General features: G+C 48.9%; 1 protein-coding gene across 1 annotated transcript; it reads right to left on the bottom strand.

Moving 5' to 3' along the window:
- Window positions 1-221: 221 nt before the first annotated feature.
- Window positions 222-1977, bottom strand: nog2 (noggin 2). The gene has a single exon (XM_070856698.1). It carries the CDS (start codon window positions 1349-1351, stop codon window positions 707-709), a length of 645 nt encoding a protein of 214 aa, XP_070712799.1. The 5' UTR covers window positions 1352-1977; the 3' UTR covers window positions 222-706.
- Between the last annotated feature and the right edge of the window lie 15521 nt (window positions 1978-17498).

The raw sequence follows: 17498 nt of genomic DNA, 5'->3' as shown, positions 1-17498 counted from the left end.
TCATAGGCTGAAGGCTTCTATTCTATTGCAGCGAAGTCACTCTCTCGCACCCAAAGAAGCCAGGCTCTGAATGCTTTCAGATTTCCAAAACCTTTTGTTTCAAAGATGAAACTTTATTGCTAAAAACACTGAACCATTATATTTACATTGATATGTTTTTTTTTTAGAAAGAATATTCAAGTAAACATCTCCAAATGTCACGGTATCATCTACTGTATATCAACAAACGTTAAAGTAATAAATAATTGGACACAAGATTTTACTCTTCTACAATCCTATATGTATTGGAAAGCTGAGATTTCACTCTGTAATATCTTCACCTCAACTTTTTATAATAATTATTATTTTACAAAAAATATCTAGGCACATGGCAGTAAAGGCAGTATTAGGATTCAGTGAATGGAAACCAAGGCTGGACTTGATCGGAGCTCCTGACATTTGTCAAAGCCAGCGGTCGGGGCCGTATCATGGAGTTCTGATATCCTTCCCCTCTGAGCTGAGCTGAATTATGGTCCGTTAATTCTCTTCCCCCCTCAAAAAAATCCAAGATTTTCTGCAACTTTAAATCTCATTGTGTTATATAGATACAAAGCTGGCGCTTCTTTAGAATGCGATATATAAAAATAGATTTCACTATAGGGCGATGTTATACTATAGACCATCTGTTTATGGGATCCACACAGTCTGCATAAGAACACTTCTCCCTTTAACAGGAACACTTGCACTCGGAAATGACTGGATATTGGACAGGTATCCACGTGCAGTATTTAGGCTTTGACCATCCTTGGCAATACCACCTTAAGAAAGTCTTGCTGATAGATTTGACAGGTTTACACAGCATTCCTTCGGGGAATGAACACGACCTCTCGTTGTAGCAGTTCCCTTCCTTAACAAACCGTGGCCAGAAGCGGCCTCCCAGGTCCTTCCATGTGTACATCACCGGGCAGTATGTGTAGGACCAAAGCCATTGCTGGAACTTCCTCCTTGCTTTTTTGCCCAGCTTCATCTTCCTCCCGTAAGGGGTCTCCGACAGATCCAACCTCTTGATGTCGTTGGGCATGGCGCCCAAGGGTTTGAATCTGGAGTTGGGGTCCCGGGACGGAGACTCGTCCACCACGGGCAGGGTGATGGACATGAAGCTGGGGTCGAAATGAGTGCCGAGCTTCTTCCGCAAAGTTCGCTCGTCCAGATCGTTGTCCTTGGGGTCGTTCTCTGGGTCCGGGTGTTCGATGATGTCCACCACGGGCAAGCTGTCACTGGGAACGGGGCGGAGGTGCAGATAAGGCTGGCAGAGTCCGTGGTGCAGCAGGAGCATACAGAACCAGCTTAGGAAATACTGTGGCAGCTCCATGTTTTAAACGGGCCAGTTCGCCGAGCCCAGAGGTTTATAAATAGGCAGCAAAGCGAGCAGGCTGATACTTTTAATAGAACACTCTCGGCTTTGAATGACGGGGACGTACAGGACGTGGTGAGGTTTTACTTTCTGCCGGATTAGGCTGATGTCTCTCGCACACTCGCTCTCTCTCTCTCTCGCCTCCTTTCCCCCTCCGCCACTCCTCGCTTTTTCCACCGGTCGACCTCCAAAAAGTGAAATTATAAGAAACCAGTTTCTTTTTTCAGCTTCTTTGCCCCAAAATTCACGTCGGGTTGGTGCCTGTCGCCATGGCAACGCCAGGACTCAATGCCACAAGTTGTCTAGACGGAATGACAGGAGCTGGCGTGAGAGGCGGGCTGGAGCTGGAGCTGGTTGTGGGGTCCGGGCTGGGGCAGCTTGTGGGCTTGGGGCAGCTTGTGGTGCTGGCTGCGGGGGGCTCGGCCCGGCCCCGGGGGATCCGTGCACACCGTCAGGGATAGCGGCTCGGCTCCGAGAGCCCTGGGGCACCGGGCGGCCGGCCCCGGGGGCTGCACACAGCTCGGCCCGGCCCGACCCGGCTCCGGGGCTCCACTCCAAGCACACCCGCTTCTCTTGGCGCTGTGTGGCCCGAGCGCTGCTCCCCGGCTCTGCGCTCCGACTCCCCGCCGGACTGTCAGCTGGAGGAGCCGCGATCCCGGTACTGCTCCGGGTGCAACTCCCGATACTGCTCCCGGTACTGTTCCTGCTCCTGGTGCCGCTCCCGGTGCTGCTCCCGGTACTGCTCCGGGTGCCGCTCCCGGTACCGCTCCCGGTACTGCTCCGGGTACTGCTCCAGGTGCCACTCCCGATACTGCTCCCGATATTGCTCCGGGTACTGCTCCCGGTACCGCTCCCGGTACTGCTCCGGGTACCGCTCCCGGTGCTCAGTCGCTGATCCCGGACCGCCCACCCTGCATGGTCCCGGTGCCGAGTGTCCGCTCCTGCTGCAAGTTCCGCACTGATCCCGAGGCGCAGGCTCCAGGTTAAATATCCGTGTCCCGGAGAGAGGCGAAATCCCGGGGCCGGCTCCCCGCGCCTGATTGACACCTTCCCCACGCCCCTCGCCCAGCTCCTCGGGCCCTGCCGCCTGCTCACACCTCGCCACAGGCTGTCTGAAGCACCGCTTAACCCGCACTGTCCCGGACTTGAGCGGCCATAGGGCGAGGGCAGGACGGGAGCCGCCCCCCGGCCTCCTGCCCTCAGCCCCACTCCCCAATCTCACCACCTCACTCGCCCTAGGCAGCGACCGCCTGCTCCCCCGCCACCGGACAAGTCCCGGTCTCCATCAACCGTGACAGGAGGGACAATATCCGGCGCAGCATCACCGCCTGGACCGGCTGTGGACAGGGGGGGCGGGGAGTCATGGGCAGGGGGTAGTCATTGGGAGACTGGGGCACGGGGAGACTGGGGCACGGGGCACGGGGAGACTGGGGCATGGGGAGTCTGGGGCACAGGGCACGGGGAAGCTGGGGCACGGGGAGACTGGGGCACGGGGCACGGGGAGACTGGGGCACGGGGAGACTGGGGCACAGGGACACTGGGGCACAGGGCACGGGGAGGCTGGGGTACGGGGAGACTGGGGCACGGGGAGATTGGTGCATAGGGCACAGGGAGACTGGAGCACGGGGAGACTGAGGCACGGGGAGACTGGCACATGGGGAGTCATTGGTATGGAGAGATTGGGGCACGGGAGACTGGGGCACGGCCCACGAGGAGAGTGGGGCACGGGGAGCGTGGGGCGTGGGAGAGTGGGACACGGGGAGTCATTGGCAAGTGGAGACTGGGGCATTAGGAGACTGGAGCATGGAGAGACTGGGGCACAAGGAGACTGGTGCACAAGGAGACTAGGCCACAGGGAGACTGGGGCACAGGGCATGGGGTGACTGGGGCATGGGGAGACTGGGGAATGGAGAGACTGGGGCAGGGGGAGTCATTGGCATGTGGAGACCAGGCCACGAGGAGACTGGAGCATGGAGCGATTGGGGCACGGGTAGACTGGGGCATGGAGAGACTGGGGCACAGTGCATGGGGAGATTGGGGCAGGGGGAGACTGGGGCACAATACATGGGGAGACTGGAGCACGGAGCACAGGGCGACTTGGGCACGGAGCACAGGGCGTCTGGGGCACAGGGAGACAAGGGCAGGGGGTGTCATTGGCACAGGGAGTCATGGGCACGGATAGTCCAGAGCATAGAGTGACTGGGGCATGGGGAGATTGGGGCAAGGGAAACTGGGGTATGGGGAGACTGGGGCATGAGAAGACTGGGGCAAAGGGAGATTGGGGCAAGGGGGGACTGGGGCATGGGGAGACTGGAGCACAGAGACTCCAGCACAGTCTGTGCATCTCAAACTCATCGTACTTATTCTTCCCCAGGACCCCAACTCTCCCACTCTACCCTCCCTCCATCTAATCTGCCCCAGTCTACACTCCCTCCCTTTATTGTACCCTCCCTCCATTTACTCTTCCCCAGTCTACTCTCCCTTCCCTCACTGTACCCTCCCTCCATTTACTCTCCCTCAGTCTACCCTCCCCCAGTCTACTCTCCCCTAGTCTACCCTCCCTCCCATCACTGTACCCTCCCTCCATTTACTCTCCCTCAGTCTACACTCCCTCCCCTCACTGTACCCTCCCTCCAATTATTCCCCCTCAGTCTACCCTCCCTCCCATCACTGTACCCTCCCTCCATTTACTGTCCCCCAGTCTACCCTCCCCCACTCTTCCCTCCTTCCTATAGTTTACCCTCCCATTCTATCACCCCTCCTACATGTTACCAGCCTTTAACCCCCAAGCACAGTATCACTAACTTAGTATGCGTTGATTTCCCTGTTCCTTTACCCTCGCACGTGACCTGCACTGTGAACCTTGGGCATTTGCCTGCATTTCTCAGTTAGAAAATCTACTGATGTGATATCAGATTATTAAGTTGCAGTTTCACGGGCAGGAAATCCCAATCAACTGAAACATCAGCTGCCGTGGCTGGAGGCATGTCGTGTCTCTCGGCAGCATGTACATTTGCATTGCCGACATTCTTTCTTCTTATCTTCTTCCTTATCTTCGAATCCATGCTGGTGTACAGGTCCCCCACTGCCAGTCACCCGCTCCCATCACCCCCGTGCAAATTCTTCATGGGTGAGTTTAGGCAGCTTATGGGGATATTCACCTTGGAGCGTCACAGCCATGTCTGATCCTGTCCTTAATCAACAACCGCTCACATGCACATGCTCAGAGTCCTGAGTTCAAACCCAGTCCAGACCGAGGGGGTGAAAGTCACTTCTGTCTACTGGCTCGAACCCACTTATATGATGTGAATTTCTGTAATCTCCAGCTCAATCCAAGTGGCAGTGAAAAACTGCCCTAAATTGCCACTAATTGGGACTGAAGCAGAGTGAAAGTGTTTGTTGGGACGTGCAGTGCTATGATTGGGACAGCGTTGCATTCCCTCATCTTGTTGAACACAAATAATTACAAATATTGTGCTGGAATTAAGTTTTTATTTCCCAGGTCAGAAGTAACATATGCATGCTGGGATTCTCAGTGTCAGACTCTGTCAGCATCCAAAGCTTTACTTAAACAGAGGATTGAGAAAGCTTAATTATACTTTTTGGCCAAAAATAGCCTCCAAACACTTGGCAAAAGCGGAGTGGCAGAAGTGGTCCCTCTCATCCTGCGGGATATTACAGGAAATATTTGTTAAGGTTTGGCAGGGCACATACAATTTATTTTGTTTATGCAAGAATCAGTGGGAAAATCAATTCAGTGAAAAATGAATGAATGTATTTTAAGAAAACTTTAAAAATGGGATTTGCCGAGGCTTCCAAAGTGATGTCATTGGGTTTAGATCTGATTGGATAAGGTCAGCCATTAGCTCAGGCTGTGGAGCGGCCATGTGGCCAGAAGGCCGGACAGTTCCTGAGCTGAGCTGGGCCAGGTCCTGAGCTGAGCAGGGCCAGGTCCTGAGCTGAGCCGGGCCAGGTCCTGAGCTGAGGCGGGCCAGGTCCTGAGCTGAGGCGGGCCAGGTCCTGAGCTGAGGCGGGCCAATTCCTGAGCTGAGGCGGGCCAGGTCCTGAGCTGAGGCGGGCCAGGTCCTGAGCTGAGGCGGGCCAGGTCCTGAGCTGAGGTGCGACAGGTCCTGAGCTGAGCCGGGATAGGTCCTGCGCTGAGGTGAGCTGAGCCGGGCAAGGTCCTGAGCTGAGCCGGGCCAGGTCCTGAGCTGAGGCGGGCCAGGTCCTGAGCTGAGGCGGGCCAGGTCCTGAGCTGAGGCGGGCCAGGTCCTGAGCTGAGGCGGGCCAAGTCCTGAGCTGAGGCGGGCCAGGTCCTGAGCTGAGGTGCGACAGGTCCTGAGCTAAGCCGGGATACGTCCTGCGCTGAGTTGAGCTGAGCCGGGCCAGGTCCTGAGCTGAGCCGGGACAGGTCCTGAGCTGAGGTGGGCCAGGCCCTGAGCTGAGCCGGGACAGGTCCTGAGTCGAGAAGGGCCAGGTCCTGAGCTGAGGTGAGCTGAGCCGGGCCAGGTCCTGAGCTGAGCCGGGACAGGTCCTGAGCTGAGCCGGGACAGTCCTGAGCTGGGGCGGGCCAGGTCCTGAGCTGAGCCGGGCCAGGTCCTGAGCCGAGGTGTGACAGATCCTGAGCTGAGCCGGGCCAGGTCCTGAGTCGAGAAGGGCCAGGTCCTGAGTCGAGGTGTGACAGGTCCTGAGCTGAGGCGGCCCAGGTCCTGAGCCGAGGCGGGCCAGATCTTGAGCCGAGGTGTGACAGGTCCTGAGCTGAGCCGGGCCAGGTTATCTGGAGGCTGAATCAACTGGACTTAATATTTATTTACTTACACTGAATGTACACCTTCTGTAATCTGAATGGGTAAGCGAATGAGGACTTGTAACAATAAACTGTGGAAATACTTTCTGAAATCTGAACACATTAGCATCCCTTCAACATTTTCTGTATGCCCGCACCCCCCCGATCCCTACTCCTTTCAATATGGTCACTGTCCCCAATGACCTCCAAACATAGGAACAGGAGGAGGTCATTCAGCCCCTAGAGCCTGTTCTACCATTCAATTAGATCATGGCTGATCTGTACCTTAACACCATTTACCCTACTTGGTTCTGTAAACCTTAAAACCTTTACTCAATAAATATCTATCAATCTCAGTTATGACATTTTAGCCCCGGTATCATTCCGGTGAAGCTGTGCTGCGCCCCCTCCAAGCCCAATATATCCTCCCTGAGGGGCAGTGCCCAGAACTGAGTGCAGAAGGGGTCTAACCAGAGTCTGTACAGCTGTAACATTACTTCCAGCCCTGTGTATTCCAGCCGCCTTGAGATAAAGGCCAGCATTAGCCTAACATCAGTAGTGGGGAAAATGTAGCCTGACATAAGTAGTAGTGGGGAAAATGCTGGAATCAATTATTAAAGATGAAATAGCAGCGCATTTGGAAAGCAGTGACAGGATCGGTCCAAGTCAGCATGGATTTATGAAAGGGAAATCATGCTTGACAAATCTTCTGGAATTTTTTGAGGATGTAACGAGTAGAGTGGACAAGGGAGAACCAGTGGATATGGTGTATTTGGACTTTCAAAAGGCTTTTGATAAGGTCCCACACAAGAGATTGGTGTGCAAAATGAAAGCACATGGTATTAGGGGTAATGTATTGACATGGATAGAGAACTGGTTGATGGACAGGAAGCAGAGAGTCGGGATAAACGGGTCCTTTTCAGAATGGTAGGCAGTGACTAGTGGGGTGCCGCAGGGCTCAGTGCTGAGACCCCAGCTCTTTACAATATACATCAATGATTTAGATAAAGGAATTGAGTGTAATATCTCCAAGTTTGTAGATGACACTAAGCTGGGTGGCGGTGTGAGCTGTGAGGAGGATGCTAACAGGCTGCAGGGTGACTTGGACAGGATAGGTGAGTGGGCAAATGCATGGCAGATGCAGTATAATGTGGATAAATGTGAGGTTATCCACTTTGTTGGCAAAAACACGAAGGCAGAATATTATCTGAATGGCGGCAGATTAGGATAAAGGAGAGATGTAATGAGACCTGTCAGTCATTGAAAGTTTGCATGCAGGTACAGCAGGCGGTGAAGAAGACAAATGGCATGTTGGCCTTCATAGCTAGGGGATTTGAATATAGGAGCAGGAAGGTCTTACTGCAATTGTACAGGGGCTCACCTGGAATACTGTGTTTAGTTTTGGTCTCCTAATCTGAGGAAGGATGTTCTTGCTATTGAGGGAGTGCAGCGAAGGTTCACCAGACTGATTCCCAGGATGGCAGTACTGACATATAAGGAGAGACTGGATCGACTGGGCCTGTATTCACTGGAGTTTAGAAGGATGAGAGGGGATCTCATAGAAACATCTAAAATTCTGATGGGACTGGACAGGTTAGATGCAGGAAGAATGTTCCTGATGTTGGTGAAGTCCAGAACCAGGGGACACAGTCTATGGATAAGGGGTAAGCCATTTAGGACCGAGATGAGGAGAAACTTCTTCACTCAGAGAGTTGTTAACCTGTGGAATTCTCTACCACAGAAAGTTGTTGATGCCAGTTCGTTGGATATATTCAAGAGGGAGTTAGATATGGCCCTTTTGGCTAAAGGGATCAAGGGGTATGGAGAGAAAACAGGAAAGCGGTACTGAGATGAATGATCAGCCATAATCTTATTGAATGGTGGTGCAGGCTCGAAGGGCCGAATGGCCTACTCCTGCACCTATTTTCTATGTTTCTATGTAAATTAAACTTTATATTATTTTTTGTACCTGTTCAGTAGCTTTTAATGATTTCTGCCCTTGGACCTCTCAATCTCTCTGTTCCTCCACAGTTCCAAGCTCCTCACTAGAGAATATTCTGATCTTTCTTTCTTAGGTCCAAAGTGAAGGTCCTCACACTTTCTTGCACTGAACTCCATCCGCCACAGTTTTGCTCATTCACTTACTCTATCAATGTCTGTTTTCAACTTTCTGTTCCCATCTACAATATTTACTGAGGCACATGACTTGGTGTTCTCAGCAAACTTAGATAGATAACTCTCTGTCTCTTCATCCAACTCATTTATAAATATAGTAAAAAGCTGAGGCCCCAGTACAGATCCTTGGGGGCCCCACTAGTCACATCTTGCCAATGGGTGTGCATTCCCATTATCCCTCCTCTCCTACCTCCAAATCCCTATCCATGCCAATAGGTTCCCTTCAATTCCAGGCGCACTCATTTTGTTAACAATCTCTTGCATAGCCTTGACAAATGACTTCTGGAAGTCCATATAAATAACATCCATTGATACTCCTTTTTCTACCAAGTTAGTTACCACCTCCAATAATTCAACAATGTCCGTAGCCTAGTTTATCTGTTAAAAATCCATGTTGGCTCTCAATCATAAGCTCATATTTATCCAAAACTTCAGTCATGGTCACTATCACCAGGGACCGCCTTCAAACATGGTAACTCTCCCCAGGATCTCCCTTCAAACATGGTCACTGTATCCCAGGGACCCCCTTCAAACATGGTCACTGTATCCCAGGGACCCCCTTCAAACATGGTCACTGTATCCCAGGGACCCAATTCAAACATGGTCACTGTATCCCAGGGACCCCCTTCAAACATGGTCACTGTATCCCAGGGACCCCCTTCAAACATGGTCACTGTATCCCAGGGACCTCCTTCAAACATGGTCACTGTCCACAGGGACCCCCACAAACAGCTGTCGACTGCAAGAAGATATCAATGAACTGGTCAAGTGGGCAGAACAATGGCAAATGGAATTTAATCCAGAGAAGAGTGAGGTAATGCATTTGGAGAGGGCTAACAAGGCAAGGGAATAGTGCGGTTTTTGATTGTGCGGTTGGGAGGGCTTTAAACTAGCTTGGCAGGGGGATGGGAACCCAGGAGAGGGCTCTGAGCTAGTTAGAGTGGTTGAGAGCTCAGATGAACAGAACCCCAAGAAAGAATGTAAAAGGCAGGAGACAACAGAGCAGAGTAGCACTGGGGTAAGTGTAAACCACAAGGTGATAGGAAGGGACAATATGTATGAATATAAAGGGACTGCAGGAGGGGTCAAAACTAAAAATCATGGTTTAAAAACTAGTATTAAAACACTCTACGTAAACGCACGCAGCATTCGAAATAAAGTAAATGAGTTGACGGCACAAATCATTACAAATGGGTATGATTTGGTGACCATGACAGAAACGTGGTTGCAGAGTGGCCAAGACTGGGAATTAAACATACAGGGGTATCTGACAATTCGGAAAGATAGACAAGAAGGGAAAGGAGGTGGTAGCTCTGTTAATAAAGGATGATATCAGGGCAGTTGTGAGAGATGATATTGGCTCTAATGAACAAAATGTTGAATCATTGTGGGTGGAGATTAGAGATAGTAAGGGGAAAAAGTCACTGGTGGGCATAGTTTATAGGCCCCCAAATAATAACTTCACGTTGGGGCGGACAATAATCAAGGGAATAATGGAGGCATGTGAAAAAGGAACGGCAGTAATCATGGGGGATTTTAACCTACATATCGATTGGTCAAATCAAATCGCACGTGGTAGCCTTGAGGAGGAATTCATAGAATGCATACGGGATTGTTTCTTAGAACAGTATGTTACAGAACCTACAAGGGAGCAAGCTATCTTAGATCTGGTCCTGTGTAATGAGACAGGAATAATAAACGATCTCCTAGTAAAAGATTCTCTCGGAATGAGTGATCACAGTATGGTTGAATTTGTAATACAGATTGAGGGTGAGGAAGTAGTGTCCCAAACAAGCGTACTATGCTTAAACAAAGGGGACTACAGTGGGATGAGGGCAGAGTTGGCTAAAGTAGACTGGGAACACAGACTAAATGGTGGCACAATTGAGGAACAGTGGAGGACTTTTAAGGAACTCTTTCATAGTGCTCAACAAAAATATATTCCAGTGAAAAAGAAGGGCGGTAAGAGAAGGGATAACCAGCCGTGGATAACCAAGGAAATAAAGGAGAGTATCAAATTAAAAACCAATGCGTATAAGGTGGCCAAGGTTAGTGGGAAACTAGAAGATTGGGAAAATTTTAAATGACAGCAAAGAATGACTAAGAAAGCAATAAAGAAGGGGAAGATAGATTACGAATGTAAACTTGCGCAAAACATAAAATCAGATAGTAAAAGCTTTTACCGATATATAAAACGGAAAAGAGTGACGAAAGTAAATGTTGGTCCCTTAGAAGATGAGAAAGGGGATTTAATAATGGGAAATGTGGAAATGGCGAGACCTTAAACAATTATTTTGCTTCGGTCTTCACAGTGGAAGACACAAAAACCATGCCAAAAATTGCTGGTCACGGGAATGTGGGAAGGGAGGACCTTGAGACAATCACTATCACTGGCGGGTAGTGCTGGACAGGCTAATGGGACTCAAGGTAGTCAAGTCCCCTGGTCCTGATGAAATGCATCCCAGCGCATTAAAAGAGATGGAGGAAGTTATAGCAGATGCATTCGTTATAATCTACCAAAATTCTCTGGCCTCTGGGGAGGTGCCATCGGATTGGAAAGCAGCTAATGTAACGCCTCTGTTTAAAAAAGGGGGCAGACAAAAGGCAGGTAACTATAGGCTGGTTAGTTTAACATCTGTAGTGGGGAAAATGCTTGAAGCTATCATTAAGGAAGAAATAGCGGGACATCTAGATAGGAATAGTGCAATCTAGCAGACGCAACATGGATTCATGAAGAGGAAATCATGCGTAACTAACTTACTGGAATTCTTTGAGGATATAACGAGCATGGTGGATAGAGGTGTACCAATGGATGTGGTGTATTTAGATTTCCAAAAGGCATTCGATAAGGTGCCACACAAAAGGTTACTGCAGAAGATAAAGGTACGCGGAGTCAGAGGAAATGTATTAGCATGGATCGAGAATTGGCTGCCTAACAGAAAGCAGAGAGTCGGGATAAATGGGTCCTTTTCGGTTGGAAATCGGTGGTTAGTGGTGTGCCACAGGGATCAGTACTGGGACCACAACTGTTTACAATATACATAGATGACCTGGAAGAGGGGACAGAGTGTAGTGTAACAAAATTTGCAGATGACACAAAGATTAGTGGGAAAGCAGGTTGTGTAGAGGACACAGAGAGGCTGCAAAGAGATTTAGATAGGTTAAGCGAATGGGCTAAGGTTTGGCAGATGGAATACAATGTTGGAAAATGTGAGGTCATCCACCTTGGGAAAAAAACAGTGAAAGGGAATATTATTTGAATGAGGAGAAATTACAACATGCTGCGGTGCAGAGGGACCTGGGGGTCCTTGTGCATGAATCCCAAAAAGTTAGTTTGCAGGTGCAGCAGGTAATCAGGAAGGCGAATGGAATGTTGGCCTTCATTGCGAGAGGGATGGAGTACAAAAGCAGGGAGGTCCTGCTGCAACTGTACAGGGTATTGGTGAGGCCGCACCTGGAGTACTCCATGCAGTTTTGGTCACCTTACTTAAGGAAGGATATACTAGCTTTGGAAGGGGTACAGAGATGATTCACTGGGCTGATTCCAGAGATGAGGGGATTACCTTATGATGATAGATTGAGTAGACTGGGTCTTTACTCGTTGGAGTTCAGAAGGATGAGGGGTGATATTATAGAAACATTTAAAATAATGAAGGGGATAGACAGGATAGAGGCAGAGAGGTTGTTTCCACTGGTTGGGGAGACTAGAACTAGGGGGCACAGCCTCAAAATACGGGGGAGCCAATTTAAAACCGAGTTGAGAAGGAATTTCTTCTCCCAGAGGGTTGTGAATCTGTGGAATTCTCTGCCCAAGGAAGCAGTTGAGGCTAGCTCATTGAATATATTCAAATCACAGATAGATAGATTTTTAACCAATAAGGGAATTAAGGGTTATGCGGAGCAGGCGGGTAAGTGGAGCTGAGTCCACGGCCAGATCAGCCATGATCTTGTTGGGTGGCGGAGCAGGCTCGAGGGTCTAGATGGTCCCATCCTGTTCCTAATTCTTATGTTCTTATGTTCTTATTAATGTTGGGGAAGTCCAGAACCAGGGGTCACAGTCTAAGGATAAGGGGTAAGCCATTTAGGACCGAGATGAGGAGAAACTTCTTCACCCAGAGAGTGGTGAACCTGTGGAATTCTCTACCACAGAAAGTTGTTGAGGCCAATTCACTAAATATATTCAAAAAGGAGTTAGATGTCGTCCTTACTACTAGGGGGATCAAGGGGTATGGCGAGAAAGCAGGAATGGGGTACTGAAGTTGCATGTTCAGCCATGAACTCATTGAATGGCGGTGCAGGCTCAAAGGGCTGAATGGCCTACTTCTGCACCTATTTTCTATGCTTCTGTGTTTCTATGTTTCTCTGAATACACGTTAAATGATAGCACACTGAGAAGTGTAGAGGAACAAAGGCAGTCCCTCGAAACGAGGATGACTTGCTTCCACGCCAAAAAAATGGACAAGTTCACAGCAGTTTCAATGAAGGACCCGAACTACATCCTGAAGGATGGAAGAAGCCTGTGCGTGCATTTTTTTAACATGGGGAGGCCATTGCACACCAGCTACCACACGGACTTGGTCCAGTGGTAAGGATTACCCAAGACAACTGGAGACCAGCTTTGCTCCACGGACCTAGTGCACACACATATCGCAGTGTGGGCTGGTCCGTGCTGCCTCTGAGCCCCTGGCCCCGAACCCGCGCCTTCCCTGGGCCCGATCACATCCTTCCACAGTCTCTCACTGCTCCTTCTGTATCTGCCCACGCTCCAATCACCGACCTGGATCTTGATGACGTCACTCTTCACAGCCGTCGCCCTCCTGCACTAGCTCGCGCTGTACCTTGCAGTGGTATGCCTCCACGCTGCTCATGGCAGCTGCTCGCCACTCCTTTTATGGCCCCAACCTGCTGCTGATGTTCCCTCGCAGGTCGGGCCTTGGGGTGCATGTCCAACAGATCTCTGAAGGTAGCAGGTCAGGTAGATAAGGTGGTTAAGAAGGCATATAGAATACTTGCCTTTATTAGCCGTGGCATAGAATACAAGAGCAGGAAGATTATGCTTGTACTGTATAAAACACTAGTAATGCCATAGCTAGAGCACTGCTTGCAGTTCTGGTCACCTCATCACAGGAAATATGTGATTGCATTTGAGAGGGTACAGAGGAGATTTACCTGGATTGGAGAATTTTAGCTATGAGGAAAGATTGGGTAGGCTGGGGAGGCTGAGGGGAGACCTTATTTAGGTGGATAACATTATGATGGGCCTAGATAGAGTGGATAGCAAGGACCTATTTCCCTTCGCAGAGGGGTCAACATCGAGGGGGCATAGATTTAAAGTAATTGGTAGGAGGTTTAGAGGGGATTTGAGGGGAAATTTCTTCACCCAGAGGGTGGTGGGGGTCTGGAACTCACTCCCTGAAAGGGTAGTAGAGGCAGAAGCACTCAGCACATTTAAAGAGTATTTGGATGTGCACTTGGAAGTGCCATAACCCACAGAGCTACAGACCAAGAGCTGGAAAGTGGGATAAGGTTGGATAGCTCTTTGTTGGCCATCGCAGACATGATTCTATGATTCCAAGATTCTATGGTCACTATCCCCAGGAACCCCCTTCAAACATGATCATTGTCCCCAAAGACCCCCTTCAAACATGATCATTGTCCCCAAAGACCCCCTTCAAACATGATCACTGTCCCCAAGGACCCCCTTCAAACATGGTCATTATGTCCAGGGACTCCCTTCAAACATGGTCACTGTCGTAGAATCATAGAAATTTACAGCACGGAAGGCAGCCATTTTGGCCCATCATGTGAGCACTGGCCGACAAAGTGCTATCCAGCCTAATCTTACTTTCCAGCTCTTGGTCCATAGCCCTGTAGGTTACTGCACTTCAAGTGCACATCCAAGTACTTTTTAAAAATGGTGAGGGTTTCTGCCTCTACCACCCATTCAGGCAGTGAGTTCCAGACATCCACCACCCTCTGGGTGAAAAAATTCCCCTTAAATCCCCTCTAAACCTCCTACCAATTACTTTAAAGTTATGCCCACTGGCTGTTGACCCCTCTGCTGAGGGAAATAGGTCTTTCCTATCCACTCTATCGAGGCCCCTCATAATTTTATACACCTCAATAAGGTCTCCCCTCAGCCTCCTCTGTTCCAAAGAAAACAAACCCAGTGGATCCAATCATTCCTCATAGCTAAAATTCTCCAGTCAAGGCAACATCCTCATCAATCTCCTCAGTACTGTGGACATGCATTCCAAGGTCTCATTATTCCTCTACACTTCTCAATGTCCTACCTTTTAATGGGAATTCCCTTGCCTTGTTAGCCCTCCCCAAATGTATTACCTCACACTTCTCCAGATTGAATTCATAAGAACATAAGAAATAGGAGCAGGAGTAGGCCATTTGGCCCCTCGAGCCTACTCTGCCATTTAATAAGATCATGGCTGATCTGATCATGGACTCAGCTCCACTTCCCTGCCCACTCCCCATAACCCTTTATCCCCTTATCGCTCAAAAATCTGTCTATCTCCACCTTAAATATATTCAATGACCCAGCCTTCACAGCTCTCTGGGGCAGAAAATTCCACAGATTTACAACAAAATTCCATTTTCCCACCTGACCAGTTCATTGATATCTTCCTGTAGTCTACAGCTTTCTTCTTCACTCTCAACCATACAGCCGATTTTAGTATTATCTTCAAACTTCTTAATTATACCCTAAAATTCAAGTCTAAATCACTGATATATGCCACAAAAAGCAAGGGACCGAGTACTGAGCCCAGCGGAACCCCACTGGAAGCAGCCTTCCAGTCACAAAAACACCCATCAATCATTATTCTTTGCTTCTTGCCTCTGAGCCAATTTTGGATCCAACTTGCCATTTTACCCTGGATCCTATGGGCTTTGACGTTTGTGACTAGTCTGCCATATGGAACCTTATCAAAAGCCTTGCTAAAATCCATATACACTACATCAAGCACACAACCCTCATCAACCCTCCTTGTTATCTCCTCAAAAAATTAAATAAAGTTAGTCAGACACAGCCATCTCTTAACAAATCTATGCTGACAGTCCTTAATTAATCTGTGTCTTTTTAAATGAAGATTTATCCTGTCCCTCAGAATTTTGTCCCCAGAGACCCCATTAAAACATGGTTCTTATCCCCAAGACCCACTTCAAACATGATCACTCTCCCCAGGGACCCCTTCAAACAGACATTCTCCCCAGAGACCCCTTTCAAACATGGTCACTGTGCCCAGGGAACCCCTTCGATCATGGTCACTGTCCCCAGGGACACCCTTCAAACACGGTCGCTGTTTCCAGAGACCACCTTCAAACATGGTCACTATGTCCAGGGACCCCCTTCAAGCATGGTCACTATGTCCAGAGACCACCTTCAAACATAGTCACTATGTCCAGGGACCCCCTTCAATCATGGTCACTGTCCCCAGGGACCCTCTTCAAACATGGTCACTGTTCCCAGAGACCCCCTGCAAATATGGATACAATCCCAGGGACCCCTTGCAAATGTGGATACAATCCCAGGGACCGCCTGGAAATTGGACGCACTCCCTATCCCAACAGCACTATGGGAGAATTTGCACCATACGGAATGCAGCGGATAAAAAAGACAGCCCACCACCTTCTCAAGGGCAACTAGAGGATGGGCTATAATTGCTGGCCTTACCAGTGACGCCCATACCCCAAGAATTAATTAAAATAACACCCATGTGGCCACCTGTAAACAAGGCCACACTTTCCCAACACATGCGCACAATACAGTTCAGCCATTCCACAGGACTGTCTCTTTCTCAACACAAGCAGTCCTATGAGGTCTGCCTGGGACAGATCTGATCAAGCTAACCAGCCAACTCCTTCCAGTTTTGATCATGAACCCCAATACAAGGCTCCTTTTACTCATGTCTCCAGGTTGAACTGCAGAGTGACAGACCGTTAAGTGCCAACACTGTGACACTGTGTTCTGTTCCATTGGTAGGTCAATGTATCCATTGAGCAATATTACACTGCTTAAAGAAATGAACACTTTTTACTTCAAGGTCAGCTAGTGACAACACTACATGTAACTTTCACAACTTTTTGAGCTGAAATTAAATGACGCAACTGAATATTAGATCCAACCATCCAGCCCAACAAATAGGCCAATTACTACCATGTGATTGTCTAAAATTACCCTGATATCCGACGCTGAGACAGCACTACCTGGTATAACAACACCGATCACCCAGTATATACGACACTGTCCCATCCAATGCTCTGAGGGCAGGTATAGCATGGGTTGGATACAGAGTAAAGCTCCCTCTACACTGTCCCATCAAACACTTCCAGGGCAGGTACAGCATGGGTGAGACACAGAGTAAAGCTCCCTCTACACTGTCCCATCATCACTCACTCTACACTGTGTTAATATACTGATTTGTCAGTGATTTGGGAGTCCAAATATAGAAATCATTAAAACTTTTACTAAATCACATTGGTACACAACGTACTCAAAATGGCTGCTGGAATGTTGGCATTTATCTCACGGGTATTAGAATTCAAAAGGGAGGAAGTGATGCTTCAGTTGTACAGAGTGTTTGTCAGACCCCATCTGGAGCACTGCACTCAGTTTTGGGCACCGATCGTCAGGAAGAATGTATTGGTCTTGTAGGGAGTACAATGCATATTAACCAGCAAACTCTCAGGGCTATGTTACGAGGACAGGTTGCATAAAACTGGCTTGTATTCCCTTGAGTTTAGTAGGTTGAAACGGGATCTGACTGAGGTGTTTAAAATGATAAAAGGATTCGATAGGCTAGATTCAGAGATATGATTTCCTTTGGTGGGGAATACAGAACAAGCGGCCATTCAGGAATGAAATCAGGAAGCACGTTTTTATACAAAAGGGTAGTGGAAATGTGGAACTCTCTCCTCCAAATGGCTGTGAATGCTGGGGCCAACTGACATTTTCAAGATTTTTATTAGGTAAGGGTATCAAATGATATTGATCAATGCGGGTAAATGGAGTTCAGGTACAGATCAATAATGATTTGATTGAATGGCAGAATAGACTCAAGGTGCAGAAACTTATATTCCAATAACCACAGGACGCAGGTTTAAGGTGATTGGCAAAAGAACCAGAGGTGA

Source organism: Pristiophorus japonicus, chromosome 15, assembly GCF_044704955.1.
Source record: "Pristiophorus japonicus isolate sPriJap1 chromosome 15, sPriJap1.hap1, whole genome shotgun sequence".
Taxonomy (NCBI): domain Eukaryota; kingdom Metazoa; phylum Chordata; class Chondrichthyes; family Pristiophoridae; genus Pristiophorus; species Pristiophorus japonicus.
The sequence above is the reverse complement of the archived record's forward strand: the minus strand, read 5'-3'. Positions and strand labels throughout refer to the sequence as shown.